General features: G+C 40.3%; 1 protein-coding gene and 1 long non-coding RNA gene across 4 annotated transcripts in view; one reads left to right on the forward strand and one right to left on the reverse strand.

Moving 5' to 3' along the window:
* Positions 1–326: 326 nt before the first annotated feature.
* Positions 327–19,078, reverse strand: part of LOC113232296 (putative leucine-rich repeat-containing protein DDB_G0290503) — a 32,114-nt gene continuing 13,362 nt past the window's right edge. For all 3 annotated transcript variants that reach the window (XM_026466969.1, XM_026466968.1, XM_026466970.1), the window contains 13 exons: positions 17,723–18,037; positions 16,964–17,025; positions 16,500–16,637; positions 14,465–14,588; positions 13,856–14,029; positions 13,265–13,449; positions 10,559–10,691; positions 9,565–9,708; positions 4,908–5,074; positions 3,792–3,911; positions 2,865–3,028; positions 1,607–1,673; positions 327–1,484 (listed from right to left, as the gene is read on the reverse strand). In XM_026466969.1, the coding sequence (XP_026322754.1) occupies positions 1,385–1,484; positions 1,607–1,673; positions 2,865–3,028; positions 3,792–3,911; positions 4,908–5,074; positions 9,565–9,708; positions 10,559–10,691; positions 13,265–13,449; positions 13,856–14,029; positions 14,465–14,588; positions 16,500–16,637; positions 16,964–17,025; positions 17,723–18,037 (1,893 nt within the window). In that variant the 3' untranslated portion in view covers positions 327–1,384. The remainder of the gene's footprint in view (positions 1,485–1,606; positions 1,674–2,864; positions 3,029–3,791; positions 3,912–4,907; positions 5,075–9,564; positions 9,709–10,558; positions 10,692–13,264; positions 13,450–13,855; positions 14,030–14,464; positions 14,589–16,499; positions 16,638–16,963; positions 17,026–17,722; positions 18,038–19,078) is intronic.
* LOC113232298 lies at positions 6,720–7,445 on the forward strand. Its single transcript, XR_003310608.1, has 3 exons — positions 6,720–6,731; positions 6,880–6,982; positions 7,328–7,445. It is a non-coding gene; the product is annotated as an uncharacterized LOC113232298 (long non-coding RNA).

Below are 19,078 nucleotides of genomic sequence, written 5' to 3' on the forward strand. Positions count from 1 at the left end.
GAGACAGATTTAAAAATATATCAAATTTAGTTCTACTAGATTTTATTATGATTATTAAAGAAGGATCGTACACATGGAAAAACTTTTTCGACCCGATGGGGATTTTCGGGGATGGGCTGCGGAGAAGGTTCGAAAATCTCTCACTAGATGTCACCGAAAAATCCAGTACAAAGATCTTTAACAAAAACACAGGAGAATTTCAATAACTCGATAACTTGACCTGTAGCTCAGTTGGTATAGAGCAATGCTAGGGTACAGCGTGGTCATGGGTTCAAGTCCCATCAGATCGAAAAAGTTTTCTGTGTCTGCGCTTTTTGTATTAATAATAATAATATATCAAATTTCTTTATAATATAACTGTAGTTTACAGATTGTAATATAAAATTTTATATCGATTAATGTCATGACGTTAAGTATGATATCCAGCTGTGAAACGGTAAAAATGCGATGCAATAATGGATATTGACCACAATATAGTGAAAATTTCATAATGCAATAATCCTCAGTGCTCCTTAAAATCCATTGAAAATCTATATATAAATAATTTGTCAAAAATACATCTATGTGTTCAAAAGAAGTAAGGCAAGTTAGGACGACAAGTCGTTTTAATAGAAGACTTATTCACATCTAGAACTAATTTTAATGTCTTACAATTACATCTCGAATATATTAAACCGTAATGACAAATTTGTAAACAAAATTAATAAAATGGTTGGTTTTTTCAGCCTGAAATGTCGTTGTTATTCTAGATTGTTTTACTGACAGCAAAGATGTGTTGTAATTGTAAAACACGTTAATGTCACCATCATAACCCAGCGCAAGCACTCTAAAAATATAAATAGGCGGAGAGGTAACAAAAAAAAACACTTGGAATTAGGTCCTCCGACTTGAAACTTACCCTATTTATCTTACAAATAAATAAATTAAAGTAAGTAAGACACAACTAAAAATGTTTTGGCACTAATCTAATACTTAGCTCTACGGCCAATTTTAGGAAATGCAGTGGGATACGTTGTTTTAAATTAAAATAGGTTTAAAAATGCAAATGACTTTGTTTACAAATCCACTTAATCTCTAGAAATGTACGAAATTAGATATTTTTATTAAATGAGCAACATTTCACGCGGCTGGACAATACGTATAAATCCATTCATACATTTCTAAACACACACCACCCACTTTTAACTGTAACAACAATCATCAAAAATACTTATAATAGGGGCGATGTATGTAAAGATTAAAGTTTTCGAAAAACAAATGCCAGTTTCAGCCAACCAAACATATACGGTGAAAACCGCATGGCGTGATAGCGCGCCAATCAGAGCTTGAGACTGTAATGGCGCAACATGATTGGTCAAAATGTACGGACATCATAAGATGGCGGTCACGGCACATCGCGAGAGGAGTCCATAGCTTGGTTGAGACACCTGCTCACCAGTTCTAGTTTGTTGAGGTATTGACTTGCGACTTCTCCGCGAGGTGAACTGAAAATCATTGTTTTTGGTTTTGATAATACTGTTTAAAATCCAGAATATAGATTTAAAGAGAAAAGGTGAGAGTCTATGGATTCTAATAATTCAAGTTATGTACTGTTTGCTGTTCCTACCTTAATAGAAAACCTTCTTCGCGTGGCGAGTTGCTGACATACGGTGATTTTCTCATAAAATCGCCAACTAAAACGTAAGAAATCATTATTAAAATAATTGATATCTTTCAAAATTTTTGTTTCCGTAACGAGCACGCCTAGAATGAAAAACAAAATCTTAAAAGCCAAGGGACAATTTTAAAGGTGCTAGGCGGAGAGTAAAGTAAAAAAGTAGGTAATTCTTTCTCCAAATATATCACGCGAGAAAGTGAACAAGAAAGTTCCCGATGTCAGGGAAAGATGGCATGTTTCACAAAAATATAATTAACCAGGTCGAGATAGGACATCTTAGATGATGGAAAAAATAAAGGAAAGTTTGGTTTCTATATAAATTCGTTCAGGAATTTAAATGTATATTTGAACAAAATTTATACGGGAGTTCGCCATTGTTCTTTCAGCTTACTCCGCAATTGACCTCAAGTATATACAGTTGTATTGCATAGCAATTTATAAATAAATTGATTATACATTATAGAGACCACCCCGGTGGCTCAACGGCTTGCACTATTGGCGCTGGACGAAGAGATTCGAATCCAAGATCAATTTAAGACATGAACTAAATTTCGGAGTAGTGCCCCGGAGTGAGATCATTTGTTGGTAATCATAAAACAGGGAATTCCCTACTAGACTAGACTAGATAATTGGTGTGGTTTTTTTTATACGTGACAAGCACATGACTCCATTCCACCTGACGTAAAATGGAAACTGGAATCCAAACGTGAAGAAACCTTGTGCAGTGTAGATACAATCACTGCTCTAGCCACCTCCACGCTGCATGCCTACAAGATGCCTCTTCACGCCTCGTTTGAAGTTTTTCAAGAGTTCCATTTGTCAACTGTGCGACGGAAGTAGGTGCCACCAAACCTTTTAGTACGCGATGGAATACGGCTAGGTATTATAAAGCTGTGATTACGTAGGCAAGCCCGCGTGTTTCGGAGCAGGAAAAAGGAGGTAAAAGGAGCTAAGGAATGCAACGCCCCTACGCAGTTGTAAAGGTTCAAGGTGTAATAAGGCCTCTTCATCGCCGATTATTCGTGTTATCACCGATGATAGACACGTTGCGTAATTATTATTACACAAAACGTCCACACGCGTAGCGTTCCTTTCTTCCATCACGTATAAGAAGCAAACGCGAGAGTTATAGAAGAAACCTAACAAAATTTGGTTATTGGGAACATCTTCTAATTTCAAAGATTGTTATTTTTTTATGAGGACTTACAAGTCGGCGAAGAAGGCATATTGAGCCTTAGTTCCTGCTTCATGACGCGTCGCGCCAGACTGTCCGCGGGCCGAGACGCGGACGCCGACGGCGCCGGCGACGACTGGACGACGCCGCTGCGGTCACGAGACGGAGGCGACGTCGATGTGTTGTATTGACTTGTGCTGAGCAAAGAGTGCTTCATCATAGATACAGTAAAAAAATCCTTCGACAATTGACCTGATCCTAAGTAAGTAAGTAAGAAAGAAAGTAAATTCTTTATTTCCTTCACAAATTTGCAACAATTTCACGTGATATGATAATAGTTTTATACAGGATAATTTTTAAAGGCTGGAGGCTAAACTAGGATACCCTGTATTTTAGATCACCAGGCCTCCATCCACAGAAGATATGATCAATATAATTTTGTAAGTTTTTGGTAACAATTTTATAAAATAGGGAAAAATATTTTTTTTTTCCTCTTTTTCTAAACCTAGATACAAGAAAGTATTGATGTCCAAATTATGATAAAAAGAGAGGTAAAAAAAAAAACAAAGATACAATTTATTTCAAGGAAATGGGAGTGACTTCATTCTTTCATTGGACGTCGTAATACCTTGACACTATTTTGTAATAACACTTTTGCTGACATACTATTTTATTTTTATAAAACTATTATTTTAAATCTAGGAGCGCATAGATGAAAGTATAACGTTGAAAGAGATACATTGCGCAAATGTGGAAGGCAACATTTGAAGCAGACAGCTAGAAAGGAAGTCTTCAGATCAAATCGAGAATGTTCTTAAAAAGAGAGTGCATAGAAGACTGATGAATGTAAGTGACAAACGACAATGTAAAGGCATGAGTATACATATTATTTATGTTTATATTAAAGAAAATATTAACCCTTGACATTGTATTTTAATTTACAACATTGTTGATACTTACGGAGTACTCTTAAAGTCCCTTGGACGCAGTATGCAGTTGGCGGACAAGGCGCGCACGTGCTGCCGCCGACGGACCAGAAAGCCCATGCGAAGCACTATTATTACCACCGTCGCTATACACCTAAAACAACACGTAACAATTATTCATATCGTGCTAAGGAAACCTATAACTTTTTTTTATGCCAAGTGACGGAACGAACAAGTTGTGCGCCTGGTGGTAAGCGACACGCGTATCCATGACAGTTGTAGTACCACCCAGAGCTTTAAATCGCATAGATTTGAGAGACATAAGTTGACAAGTCTCATGTGCCTGCAATAGCAGCAGTAGAGCTCCTTGTGAAGGTGATCGTCCAGGGAAGTGCTGCCACCTTACCTATTTCTGCCGCCAAACAGTAATGAGAGCATTTCTACGTCCCGGTTTTGAAGAGTAAGGATGGAAATCTAACTGCCTCTGTGGCCGAACGGTTACCATGCCGGACTGCCACGTAGAGGTCGCAGGTTAGATTCCCGTGCCGGGAGAATTATTTGCAATTACATTTATTTCTCTCGTGAGTTTGGGTGTAATTTGTGGTTGTCTATGTATGTGTCCATGGCACCCGTGACACAGGGTTTCACTAGTGCGGGGCTTTGTTGAGTGTGTGCGTTATTTATTATTATTATTAAATGACTTGTGAACTTATGTCTTAGGGTGACGGGCGCAGTGGCAGTCCCCTCAGATCTTTTGCGATTTAAAGCTCTGAGTGGCATTGCAACTGTTAAACAATATTCACTATATTTTCACATATGAATATTTATTATATTTTTATTTGTGCTTTTAATTATTATATTTTGACGAACTTACCCATGTACGGCTGTTTATCTTCATAAATAGAATAAAGAAAGGAGTTTCTTTCATCCGCATATCCGGAATTCGAAAGAGTAATTAATTAAATATTGGTACTCTATGTCGCTCCTTGTGGCTATATCTATACATGTATCTATATATTTGAACACCTTTTCCCGACCATTGGTAATAACTTAATTAAATGTTTGTAAATCTCTAATAAATAAATAAAATACATGAATGACAAGGTTGTAATCATGATATTAATTACAAATAAAGAATGACTATACTCACTTAAACCGTTTCTTCCCCCTGCTGGCCTCAACACCTCTACTTGGAATCCGAAGGCTCTTCTCGAACTCGTTGTAACCGGCCAATACTCGTTGAAGATATCGTTTTTGCCACACTAGCGCCTTGCGGCAGCTTTCCAAACGCAGGCAGCGGCCATGAAGGTAGCGAATCTGTAAAGGAATAGTTGTTTATTATGCAAGGCTGCAAAGTTGTTGTTTGAGGCGGGTGCTTATATTGATTCCTGAGCGTAGCGAGGGTTTCAAGGCACAAGACGCAAAACAACTTTGCTTCTGAGCGAAACACACAACTTTTCACCTCTTTTTTTTCCATCCTCTAAGAAAACACCAGTTTCTTTATGAAAAAGTTTATCTTCGGATGCGTTCTGAAATTACACATCATCTATTCTTGTACTTTTATTTTGTGTGATTAAGTGATTATTTAAATAATTTTAGTTCTTCGACGAATAAAATTAATTAGTTATCATTGTCAATTTAATGTCAACAACAATGAGAATAAAATACACCAACGGATTTTTATTACATTAATAAGTAATGTACGACAAATCGCGTAGTTGAACGTGTCGTCACAGCCCATCGTCAAGAACGAATTTGAAAAACCTTTTCCACGCTATAGTGTAAAAAACGCGCAAATTTCTAATGAGAAAGAAAGCTTTTCCGAGCTTGTGAGGTGAAAAATATGTTATTGGTCTCTTATCAACGACGTTATGGTGAAATTACAGGCACCACGTATCTCAGATCCTTGGTGGTACTGCAACTGAAATGGACAGGGTTGTCGCTTGCAACTAGACGCACCACTTGTTCGCCCGTCACTGGGTAACATAAAAAAAAATGTTCCTAGTCTCTTCCTCTCTAGCCAGCCACACTTTCGCTCTATTCAAGTTAGGGGGTTCACACTTTTTTCAAGATTTGTAAACATTCTTCCCTTCATCGTTAGCGAAAGGCATTGCTCTTAAACATTCACAAATGTTCTTAACTTAGAAATCCATAGGTACTCGTTGTCACAGGGAAGCAATCGTTTTCCCACTCGGCTATCACCGCTCTCATATAGTAACAATTTAGTACAAATTATGAGGTCAAAGTGCGTTTGAACAGTATGTTACACCGAAAACCAACTGAAACTAATTGCTGTATCTAAATTACTGTGAAACATTGGTTTCTTTGAAAAAATAAATATACGCGATTTACATCCGAAAATATAGTTTAATTTCCAATTTATAATAATCACGCTATGGTTAATGAATTATTTATTTTACTTGTAACATACATATATAGCTTATAATAAGTAAAAATACATAAAACGTTGTCGCATAAACCTATTAAAGATTTTTCTGTATACCGCTGGAAATCATAGCGTCAATAATAAGTACAGGAATTAGGGTAAGAAGATACGCGTCCGTCGCATTCGGCGCTTGCAGATTGATTTTTCACGTGTTTGTGCTTAAATTATTCTTTCTGTCGTAAATATAAGGTATGTTTAATTTTTCAACAGTAAATTAGTCTGGCTGTATTTTAAATTTTCATCGTCGCAAATGTTTATTAAACTGTATCAAATATGCAATCTCTTTATTAGTAAAAAGTATTAGTAAGAAATATTCTTCTTTTTCTAAAATCAGAAATGGAACATCAAAAAGAAATGCTTTATTGACGTTATACCATCTGTCAGTTAACAACGACTGGCATTGGTTTTTTGATAATTTTATTTATTTATTTTATACAACTTATACAGAAAACTTTCGTATGCAATGAGTACGTGAAACCTAAAAAATATGGAGTCCAAATGTGATTTACCGAAATTACCCGATATGGTGTAAGTGCTACGTGCAACAAGTACTATTTACGTAATTTTATAAAGTAGTATACACAACTTCAATAACGTTTATTTTAAAAGTTCTACTGCCCTATGTAACGCTTCCGTGTCGAGCGACGACTACAGGTGTCGTAACGGTATGTTGCAGCATGTGCGGCGATCACTCGTCATTCACGAAGACCGAGCTAAACATGAAGGAGAAGCCCGACGAGGACAAAAGGCCCGCTCTGCAGGGCAGAATATCGCCCACGGTATTTAGACGTTTTGTCGGTTTCGCTCGGACGGTTCGGATGCGCGGAGAATGAATGAAAGGAGCGTGTAAGGGACGGCCTTCCCCTCGTCGGACCGTCCGTCGCAAGTGACCGAGCGCGTGCCCGCAGACGTGCGCGGGCGCAGGCGGCGCCGAGGCGCGGCTGCGCGCGGCGTCGGAGCACGCGCTGCGCCTGGTGGAGGCGCGGCGGCGCGCGCGCTCGCTCGAGGCCGTGCCGCGGCGCGACGACTTCGCGTCGGGCAACCGCGCGCTGGTGCAAGGTACGTCCGCGCCCAAGCCCAAGCCCGCGCCCGTCGCCCGCTCAGGACTGGCCTCCTTGCAGCAGCGCTGGGCAGCTTCCGCTGGCCGCCCTACCTGCTGGCCGTGTGGGTGCTGGTGCTGGTGCTCACGCACGCGCTGCACTGCCTGGTCTCCGTGCTGGACCGCGCGCTGCCCAACCTCAAGTGAGTCCGCGCCCCCGCCGCCCGCCGGCCCCCTCGCCGCCCCTCACCTCCCGCCCCCGCAGGAGGTGCAGCCAGTACTTCCGCGCGTGGACGGAGGACGCGTGGCGCGGCGGCGGCGAGCGCGACGCCGGCCACCGCCTGTGCCCGCTGCTGCTGGCGGCGCTGACGGGCTGCCTGTACACTGTCTACTGCGCGCTGTTCGCCGTGCACGCCGTGGCCGTGTGGGCCGTGGAGCCGCTGGCCGCCGAGGCGGAGGACAAGGCCGGCGACCTCGACGCTAAGATCACGGACTACGAGGACCTCGCCGCCGTCGTCAAGCGTTGACGGCCTCGCCGGCGCGCCCGGCGACCGCTCGTTTCCCGATCGACCGGGGCGCACCGACGCGATTCGTCAGCGTGAATGTTAATTCTTTTACATTTCACTTTTTAGAATAAACTTTTCAATAAAACGAACACCCAAATTTCGATTATTATTTTATTATTCTACCAATAGACTACCTCAATCCGTGTGAATAAATCTAAGCAAGTATGATGGATGTCCAATTATTACATTTTCGCGATGACCACATTGGAAATCAAACTATTTTTGTCGAATATAATTATTTTCTATATTTCAAATAAAACGTAAGTAGTAAAAAATGCATACCGTTCAAATATTTTGCAAAACCTATATAGCGTAAGTTAGAATGTCCTTTACATAAAATAAAAATAATAATAGTTCAGAATAATAATTTACATTCATAAACACAGAATCCCTAAAGAATCGGGCTAAAAGACCCAAGTACACTGAATGTATTGATGATCTTTCGGCGGTTTAGGGCCACAATGAAAAATGACCACAATTAAAAAGGACCGCTTCTCAAATTGACCATTTCTTGAATTGACCACTTCTTGAAATGAACATGTTATTTTTTTCCCCTTCGCCAATTTAGAACCATGCTCAGACATTTATCTGAACTAAAAAAAATGTAATGTTTGAAATGTCTTATTTGCCTATTTTTGTCTAATGGTTGCGAAATCCAGTTGCGATAGACGGAGGGACGTTACCCTCCAGGGCAATAATACTGCCCTCGTAACGAAAAAAGACACAACTATCGTGTAAAGTACGCATAGTTGTGCCTTTTCTCGATACGAGGACAGACTAAGCAGTATCTACTGTACATACTTAAAGGTCCATCATCAAACTTGTATGTAATGTTCCTAAACCGAAGCCGAAATATATTGAATTGTAAAAGTGGTCAATGAAAGAAGTAGCCATTTCAAGAAGTGTTCTTTTGTAGATGTTCTCATTTTTCATTGTGGTCCTAAATCGTCGAAAGTGTTGATGATTACTGCTATCTCCGTCAGCAATATAGAACCCGAAACGTGAGTTTGAAAAAAATGCGCGATTTTAAATCTTAAAAAGCAGCGTCTTATCCAAGATACGGCGGATATTAATTCCTCGATGGAAGGTAATCTATTTCTTTAAAAATGATATATACAATGCAAAATTTACGCCCTAATGGTTAACTGCCGCTGGCAAAATAGTATTAATGACTATCACGAGATTTGTGTCCCACAGCCTACAAATTGCTTAAGGAATTCTTAGTGTCGTAAATGCCTAAGACGGACAATCTCCGTATAACATCCGATGTACCATACGACCGTCTTATCTATTTATTCAACCGTGTTCAATTATGAATGACTAATGTAGCTAATCTACAAGGCGATATTGAGGGCACGTAAGTATACCGCCAAGGACTTTCCTTATCATCAGAGAGTCCACTGATGGTGCTAAGGTATTTGTTGCTATTATCCCATGCGTAAATATAGTTAATGTGGGGCGGATGGGCTTTTATTTCTTCAAGTTTCGTCAAGAACCGAATTCAGCTTTACGCTGCTCTTCCAACTCGTGGACTCGATTCTTCGCAATTCCCGACATTCGGGGACCATCCATCCATAGAGACGGCTCAATGTTGCGTCTTCTCGTATGTAGCTTCTGAACATCTTTACGCCCGAGGAGTCGTCGGCCGCGTCTCCGCCTACCGGCTTCAAACGCAGAGCGGAAGCCACCGTGCAGCCGGTGGGGACAGCAGAAAGACAAGACAAAAGACAAGGCATCGTGGGGCAGAGCAACTCACAGCTTGGTCCCTCTCGTCGGCGCCGCTGCCGCGCGCGGGCTCCGCCTGCAGCGGCTGCCGCTCGGGCGCCGCGGCGTCCGACAGGCACTTCTTCAGCGCCGCTATCTCGCGGACCAGGTCCACCTTGTGGGCCTCGATCTCCGTCTGCCGGATCACATTACAAACGTTCTTTTATTTATATTACTTTCTTTTTTAAGAACTCATTCCAAATGTTCACAACGGACATTACAATAGGGATATTCTTGAAAAGGTTCGAGTAAGTAGTGCGCGTAATAGGGAGACTTGCCGGGCTCGTGCTGTGGCGATAAATAGTTTCTGCCAAGGTAAGCGTTTTCATTGTTTTTTTTGTATTTCATTGGTGACTCTAAATTTTTAGTACTGCGACTTAGCACTTTGTATGGTGAACGTATGTGTATTATTTTCTAAGACTTTTTGTGTCAAGTTGATTGGTCTATCTTTCAATAAACAAGCAAAAAGCCAACGGGAATCAAAACGCGTCAATACACGTTTGTATACAAAAACTTTTAAAACGAACAAATATATAAATCGAAATTGGGGACCTGTAACATAGATTTAGTTACCTAACACTAATCCAGTCTTTATTTATTCGTATTCAATGTTTAAATTTATAAAAGTCTCCTTTATTAAGTGGATATCTTTATTATTACCAAAATGTATAACTACTAAAGAGAAATTCGTTATTCCCCGGCAATATCGCAGTCGGCCGGGGTCAGGGACTCAGGTTTAAGCACCGGCGAACGATACATCCCATATCAAGTAGCACGACTCTTTGCGTGTACGTCGGAAACGACACGCCAGAGAAATTATTGAAATAATAGTAAAATAATGAACTGGTAAAGCCACACAGTCATTTTCCGATGCAAACTTTTATGTAATAATGTTGCGGTGACATTCTGCCATGGCCCGCCCCGGCGGCGACCGCATTGCGATAGCATTGGCCTGTCCCCTGCCCGACGGCTACTACGGTACTGACCAGGGTGTCGGCGCCGGACCCTTGCTTGAGCACGGCGCTAGCCAGCTTCTTCTCCAGCTCGGCGATGGTGCTGCCCTGGATGTTCAGCAGCTCCTTGGCGCGGAGCAGCTCCACACTCGCCTCGTGCTTCAGGCTGCGAACGGAACGACTTTACTCGATTACGACTGTTATATAACTTGGGCCTTTTCAAGGCGAGAGTGAATAGACATTATTTAAGTGAGTATGCTCCATTGTTGACCTTATCGTTACTTTCCATCAGGTGAGATGCATATCAAATGCGCGCATATTTGGTTATAAAAAAATAATTAATAAGACTATAACACTCCATGCTACAGCCATTTGTAAGCTGTGCTATTCATGCCAGTTTGCGTCACTATACAGCCGGACACTATATTGCCGAACCTGCGGGAAGCGAATCTGTACCGGGACGTGCAACACAGCAGTCCCACACGCAGTTCGCGGCGGAATAGCAACGCGAAGGCGGCCGGTGTGACACCAAACATTTTTCATTTTCTACTTGGATTTTAAAGAAAGTACCATATCGCTGTCGGATAGTATTTCCGCTTTTATAAGTGTTACGGAAGCAACGCAAAAGAAATTTCGGTTGAATTCATATTGAAACTTGACAAAAACACGCTCAAGAGTTGCAAACGCCCCGCTACCGGACCGCACCCCGCTGCCGCTCTGTGAGCGTTGCGTTGGTACCACGGGGCACCCGTCGGTTTTGGAGAGCCTGCAGCATTCGGTTCAATGTGGCAGGGTGCACAAGAACTTTGAGAGACACTACTCAAAGAATATTGAGAGAAAAACGCCTTGAATTGGAGAAATAGCAAAATCAACCATTAAAATAATTGCTCCTTAAGAACATTTAGGCGTTATTTATAAAAATGAATCTTCGTGCGTGAACAGCCACCCTTAGAAGTAGACGATTTCCTTCAAAATGAAATGGAACCACAATGGAAGTACCCCCTTTCCAACAAAAAAAGAATCATGAAAATCGGTTCACAAATACCGGAGTTATCGCGTAACATACATACAGTCGAATTGAGAACCTCCTCCTTTTTTGAAGTCGGTTAAAAAGGACTTCTAACCGCGATGCAAGACAGCGTAGTCGAGTATTTAGTACCTATATTGGTCCACCAGATGTCCCGACGAGTACCAAATAGCTATTTTATAACTGTTTTACAAGCCGCAATTTTTCAAAGCTACTCTAATTTCTAGTGACAACAAACAAATGAACTAGATGGCGCTTATTGCACAGGTTTTTTATGGTTAGTGCCGGCTAACCTTTTATTTAGGAATAACCCCATCTACCTATATTTGGAAGCCTTAATTTATAAATTAGTTTGTAACATCAATGCCATCTATTGACACACATATTTGTCAAAGTTAAAAAAAATATTTTAGCTAATGATCAACATTTGAATATTTTTACAAGGAAAACAACCTGATTTCTTATATTTCATATTAAACAGGAATTAATTGATGTCCACGGCTATTTACATAACAAAGCCAATTACACCCTGAGGGTCGAGCGGTTGGAGTCTCGCCGCAACGTGAACTTTAATTCGTTTGTGGTGAGAATACCGACCGAACATCTTTCGACTTGTTTTTAATTTGTGGTTGTCTATGTGTGTGTCCATGGCACCCGCGACACAGGGTTTCCCTAGTGCGGGGCTATGTTGAGTGTGTGCGTTATTATTATTATTATTATATTGTATGTATGTTAGTTTTAAGGTATATATAATATAGGTGTATTTTGTTTTTATATTGTTATGTATGTTAGTCTATAAGGTATGTATACATGGGTCTTTGTTACCTGATATAAATAAATAAAAATAAAAAAAATAAATAAAAAAAAACTATTTCCAGGCTATTTGATCAGCGCCATCTAGATACAAGAAGGAAATTTGACCTTTTTGAGAGTTACGATCTGTAGTATAAAGATTAGCAGTCCTCTTCAGTTATTGTCCCATGGTATCACCGTTGCCCTTCAGTGTTTCTAAAGGAGAATGTTTGGGTCACAATCCGCCACGGTGACTCAAAACGAGTTCGGGTCATCACACTATTTTCAAAGGTTTTAAACCTTATTTATCACCGTTAATGAGATGTATTGCTACTAAATATACATAAGTGTACGTAACTTAGAAAATGCCGCCACAGGCATTTGAACCGCCGACCTGTTAGGGCCCATTTACACGGAGATAGTTTCTCTTCTCGAAGATACGATTATGGAAAGAATATTAACAAGTTTTTTCATGTAGACATTCGCGATTATCGCCCTACAATGTAGGCGACTCTCGCCTCGCCATAGACTATTGAATATCTTCGAGTTAACAGTACTTAATCACCGAACTCGAACGATAAATCTTGCATTCAAAATGGAGAAAAAATATCTTACGAGAACGTGTTTACACAAGTCGAGAATTCGTAAGTAAGAATGTCCTTAATATACATTTCGGCATTGTTTAATTCGACATTCCTATCGCTACTTCAAGTTTTAATAAATTTAAGTACCAATTTAAAGAATAATTAGTTATCGTTTTAAATAGAATCGATAACAATAAAATGGCAACAGAAGCAGCAGCGATGGAGGTGGCATTAAAATTTTTGTATAGAGGAGCAGTATATTCAATAATACGAATTACCAAACTATCGTTTAATACGCTAATACTTATGTCTTGAGAAAAACCCCGAGAATAATACCGTTTCAATGTGACGAGCTCGTTCCTGAGTGCATTGCACTGTTCACCCTTCGCATCCAAGTCCCTTTGACTCTGCAGCTTGGTGTGCTCCAGCAGGACTTGCAGGTCACCGTAGCGCGTTCGCTCTACTTCCAGCTTAGATTTCAGCAGCGAGATCTCGCCTTTCAGTCGCTCGTTGTTCGCCAGCTGAAAGGGAAACAAATATTGGTGGATCGGTTTCAACAATAGCTTGCCACTCCTCATAATTCAGCTTAAAAAAATCAGAAAAAGTCTTGCATAAATTTAGATATATCAAAATAGCACAGTGCGTCTATTAAATGTATTCGCTCTGTACACATAGTTAATGTTTCGAATTGTTTGTGCTGCGTTAGTGAATCGTCAGAAAAAGTTTCAAATGTGAATCTTAGACTAAAATACTTTATATGTAGTAGTAAGTGTAGAGAACTAATATATATTTATTTAAATTTGGCATATAAACGTAAGTATGTTTATGCCATGGTCAAACTGCCTGTCTCGGCAGTTACAGCAAATGCATTGTTTTCAGATAATGCACGTCCACCACTGAGCAAGCCCGAGAAGGTGCGGCGCCTACCTCGTGTTCCAACTGCTTCCTGCTGGCGTCGCTGCCGTCGGCGGCGAGCAGCTGCCGCTCCAGCTGCGCCGCGCGGGCCCTCAGCTCCTGCTCCTTCTGCTGCAGCTCCAGCTCGGACTGCATCGAGCTCTCGAGGCGCTTCTTCAGGATTTGGATCATGTTGGTATCTTGGTTCTGCAGAAAAGCAGTATTTACAATAAATGGAGTAGGTGAGACCAATATTTCTTTCCAATAATTTACAGTTATGCGTGCGAACAATGCTGTAGTCTCATCTTATGGTAGAGATACGATTACAGTGACAGTTACGCTAGCGACCGCGTAAAATGTTTGTAAACAAAATGTTGAATCCTGTACCGCTAGGGGCGCTGTATAATTTACCGTACAAAATTGTGAAAAAATTTACACAGTCGCTGGAGATAATTGTACACCACAGTAAACTCGTGGTAAAGGCACTGATTTAGCATGTTTTTTTTTGAAAACTTTGTGTAATCTGCGTTTCGTGGTACTGGCTTTTCTTCTCCGTGCAAATAAGGCAAAAGCGAAACGCTGTCATACGAATGCCGTAGTCTTCGTGAGAGTTCGAGATGATAACATTGAGGCTGAGGGTACCTGCAGACTGTCGGCCGTCTCCTTATGCGTGGTGAGCAGCAGCTGCAGGCGGCCCGCGTTGTCGCGCTCGGCCTCGCAGCGCAGCTGGCTGGCCTGCCACTCCTGCACCAGCTTGTCGCGGATCCTGCGCCACAACGTTTATTTATTTATCAGATAATCGTTCGTATTCATATACAAATCCCTACCAACTGAAGGGACGAACCAGCCGTGGGCCTTGTGGTAAGCGACACGTCTATCCGTAACAGTTGCAGTGCCACTACAAACCGTTGACAAAGTTGACAAGTCCCATGTGCCTGTAATTTCATAATCGCTACGCGGTAATAATCAATTACTGGTCAATTACAGAAATAAATGTGGTGGCAGTGCTTCCCTGGACGAATATTAGACATATAATGGAACTTGTATTGTTGTGACATGTGCATTTTTAGTAAATAAATAAACACATATAAAAGCTCTACTGTTACCGAGATACTATAACAATGTATACTGTACACATGTTTCATTCGATACCGGCAAATAGAGAGGTTGGTTTTGAAGCATCAAAATGTAAATCTTTACAAAATTTAATCATTCTGATAATTACTAAAACAAATATCGAACACTTATAAAAAATTCCGGCTTGATTCAAACCAACGTCTTCTAGCAAACCGTGGCAGACGCTATGCCAACTAAGCCGCCACCGGATCGAAGGATTTTTTTTCTAAGTGTATGATCTTTGTATTAATAATTATGACAAACTAGTCGAGTCATTTCACAAAAATAATTGAATATCATGTTGGTCAAACATCGTGTCTACTCAATAAAATTAAGAAAATTGACAATTAATAATTCTTTCCAATACCTGTAAGGACAAACCGGTATTAAATTCAAGACGCCAACTTAGTGGGCGGAATCACGAATTTAGTGTTTATTTGAAAGACTGAATCGCAACTATAATTCAGCACAATAATCAAGTTTTTAAATACTGAGTGTATTTATCCGAGCATAAAAAGTTTAATTTTCAACTTTACAAGGCAAATATGCATATTACTGAGTTTCGTTGGCATTGAGCAAAATAATCAGTGTTTAATAAAAACGATTGCGTGACCGAGCCGCCAGAGCCTATTTCCGATGCGGTTTTCCAGTCGATGTGTTGCCAAAGGTTGGTACGATTTTAAAGTGTAACACTCTCAATAACTGTAGCACCTGACATTTTTGTCATAATTGATTCTACGATACGATTACTGGTTTATCATCTTTTTTTATACCTGAATTAGGGTTTCTGCTCGAGATTTCTCGAGTAGAGTAATCCAGAGACATCTGGTCAACTTCAAGACGAGAAAAATATCCTAGAGAACTCGAAAAGTTGAGAAATCAAATCACCTTTTTTAATTATTTAAAAGATGGCTTAAAAGTTACGCCATGTTTGCATTTTTGCTTCTAGTTCAAATTGCAGTACAAATTTTATCTTGTAAAAGATAATAAATACTACATAGAATGATCCGAACAAAAAAAATGTAGCAAAGTTCATTTCTCAAATTGGTCCTACTGCGAATCGAACCCGAGTCCAAGAGCTACGGAATTCACATCGGAGCACTACCCAGACAACCAGTCAAAACCACTTCAAAAAGTTAGTTGATTAATCTGATTCCCTATGGTTTTAAAAAAAATCTCGAATAATTTGAGAAACTCGAGGGAAAAATTATCTATATATTTAACAAAATAAAAATATAGGCAAATCAGAAATTGTAATCTGAATAGAACTCATGAATACAACGAGGTTAATACCGCTACTGCTCCAAAAGAGAGATAAAGTTTCCTACGTTTTGTAAGTTTAGTGATAAATTTAGGAGCACAAATGCGACTGTTCAAATAAGATAAGCATCCTTTCTCCCACAGGGCTACTACTTATTTATCTAAATTCATATCGAATAATCATCAGCCTGCACCGTTAAGACAAACAGTAATCGAGCTTTGACATATTCGAGAACATCCAGTAGTGCAAGTTCGTGACGTGATAGCAGATTATACGAATAGTGTGATAAGATGAACGGACCTGTTCAATTCAGTGATGAGAGCGTCCTTGTCTTTGAGCCTTGCTTCGAGGTTGTTCACCTGCATCTGCAGCTTGTCGTTCTCCGAGCGCAGTCTGTGCAGACGGTCCGATGACGACGAATGGATGGAACTTGATGATCTAAGAAAAACATTATAGAATTACATAACTAAACAAGTTTGTATTTAAAAATTTTTATTTAAATCCATATTTCTTTTGAAAAGGAGATACTTTAAATTAATAACGACTGCAGAATGATAGTGCAAAATTAAAACTAAAAATTTTTACACGTATCTCAAGCACTATTCTCTCACAAATAATATCGAATGCATTAGATAGTAAGCATATTTTTACGTAATTAATATCATTGTAATAATTTATTATTGTTATAGTAATGAAGTACCCTATTGTATCTTCTTTCAATAAATAAATATATTGACTGAAAACAATAGGATGAGTTTTCTTACTTTGATGTATTCAAAGCAAGTCGAGGAATATCTTCGCGCTCGTCGCTGCTTGCAGACAGAATCTGTAGGTAAAATATTGTAATGATTATTATATAATGTAAGTATTAAAATTTTTATTCACGTGTTTCTATACTATTATTGTTATTATTATTTTATAGATTTTGTAGGATAAGACGTACGGTTTTACTCAGTTACGCATTTAGTACGGAGAGAATCATTGTGTCAACGGGTCAACTTTAATGGAAATTCAACGGTAGGAGTATGTGTATGTATTATTGTTGGACCTTTGCTGCTGAAATTTCAAGTATTGTGACGCGGAAATTGCATATTGAGAAAGCTGCTGTTTTATATAATGAGCATTAAAGTAATTGCAAAATCTTTGTACTTCTATTTGCTTTTTTTATTGTGAATGCGATCGCTAAATACATAGTGCCTATGCTAGATTGTGGAGTTCCTGTGGGAAATGCGAGGAATTTCATTGTGAAATAGTGTTAAAAATACGAATGTCTAGGAGAAGTGTTCGACCGGTAGCCGTGCCAATGTCGTGGTGTTTTTTGTTTTGTTTTTTGGCTGGAGTGGTTGTGGAGTGTATTTTATATAGTATCAATTCACGGGTGCTCCTGGCAGCTATAACAGCTGCAGTGCTGCGTAGAGATATGGAGGTGAGTAATCCCACGCGTCCGCAGTTTTATCGAACATGCGCGAATGAAGAGCCTTTGCCTGCTGGACGGGCGGGCGGTCCCCGCGACGGGCCGGTACCTGGTCCAGGATGTCCTCGTCCAGCGCGTGCGAGTAGTGCAGCTGCGCCCGCAGCGCGCGCTCCAGCTCCTGCGTGGGCGAGCGCGTGCCGCTGAGCACCAGCGCGCGGTCCTCGCCCGCCCCCTTGTCCGCGTCCAGCTGCGCCCTCAGCGCCGCCCTGTCCGCCTCCAGCTCCCGCAGCCGCCGCTGCAGCTCCTCGTTCTGCTGCGCCGCCTCTACGCTGGCCGCCTCCCGCTCGGCCGCCAGCCGCTTCGCCTGGCTCGCGTCGTTCACCAGCTCCGTGATGTCCAGCTTCGCCTTGGCGAGCTCGAAAGCCTGTGTCAACGTGGAACTCGAATAAGTATTTCATATTTTTATCTACGCGTATCATAAACCCTCTATGATGCAAATTACCACCAGCATAAAGATAAACTTTTTTGTTAGAACAAATTTCTTATCTGTGAAAATGTTATTATTGCTTCGTAAGAACGTCCAATTCGATGTTATTATTACATTCAAATATCGAACATCTCTAAAAAACAAAACAATTTGATTGGACCTCAATTCTAATCAGTCGAGATGAAGTTTTATTCGAAATGAAATGTCAATAGCAAACAATTTTCACAATTTCACATTACTTGGTATCGAACGATATGATAGTTGAGGCCGATTCTAGTTTGTCTATGAATTAAAAATAAAAATTACGGTTGTGTGACATGCGTGAGAAAAGTTTTTATTTGCCGCCATTTCGCCAGTCGTAACATGCGGTTCCTGAACACATCACAGAGAGCTTATAATATGCATGTACACAAAGCAGTGTCTGTAATTGCGTCTCGCGACCCAGGGTTTCTCTAGTGCGGGGTTATGTTGAGTGTGCATTTAAAAAAAAAACTGTAAATAATTAAGCATTAAAACACTAGTGAGATCGAAAATGCCTTTCATTATGTAACAGTCACATAAACTACTATTTTGTACACTCTTTATGTAACAATATAAATAAGACGTCGCGCTTCACGATCCACCGCGGACGAACCGTGTTTTTAAATTTTATATTACTAAGTTGTGCTTTCCAATTTTTTATTACTCGTGACCTTAGAATAATAACGCATAGAAACCTAGTCCGCACACGCTAAGTGAGGCAAATTGAAGCGCGCCCAATGGGCCTACACGAGCGGGCGGGCCGTTGGTGCTCAAGGTCAACTTGCACCGCGAACAGCTCCAGAATTTTAGCTAAAAATGACGAAATGTGCGGTAAATGAGTGTAAAAATACGTCAGACAAACATAAAATAGATACTAACATCACATTCCACAAGGAAGTAACGCGTTTCAATTTGTATTTTTATATAAATATTCACTAAAACCGAAAATTAACCTAC

The sequence above is a fragment of the Hyposmocoma kahamanoa genome, unplaced genomic scaffold (assembly GCF_003589595.1).
Source record: "Hyposmocoma kahamanoa isolate Upper Pololo Valley unplaced genomic scaffold, ASM358959v1 68, whole genome shotgun sequence".
In the NCBI taxonomy this organism is placed as follows: Eukaryota; Metazoa; Arthropoda; class Insecta; order Lepidoptera; family Cosmopterigidae; genus Hyposmocoma; species Hyposmocoma kahamanoa.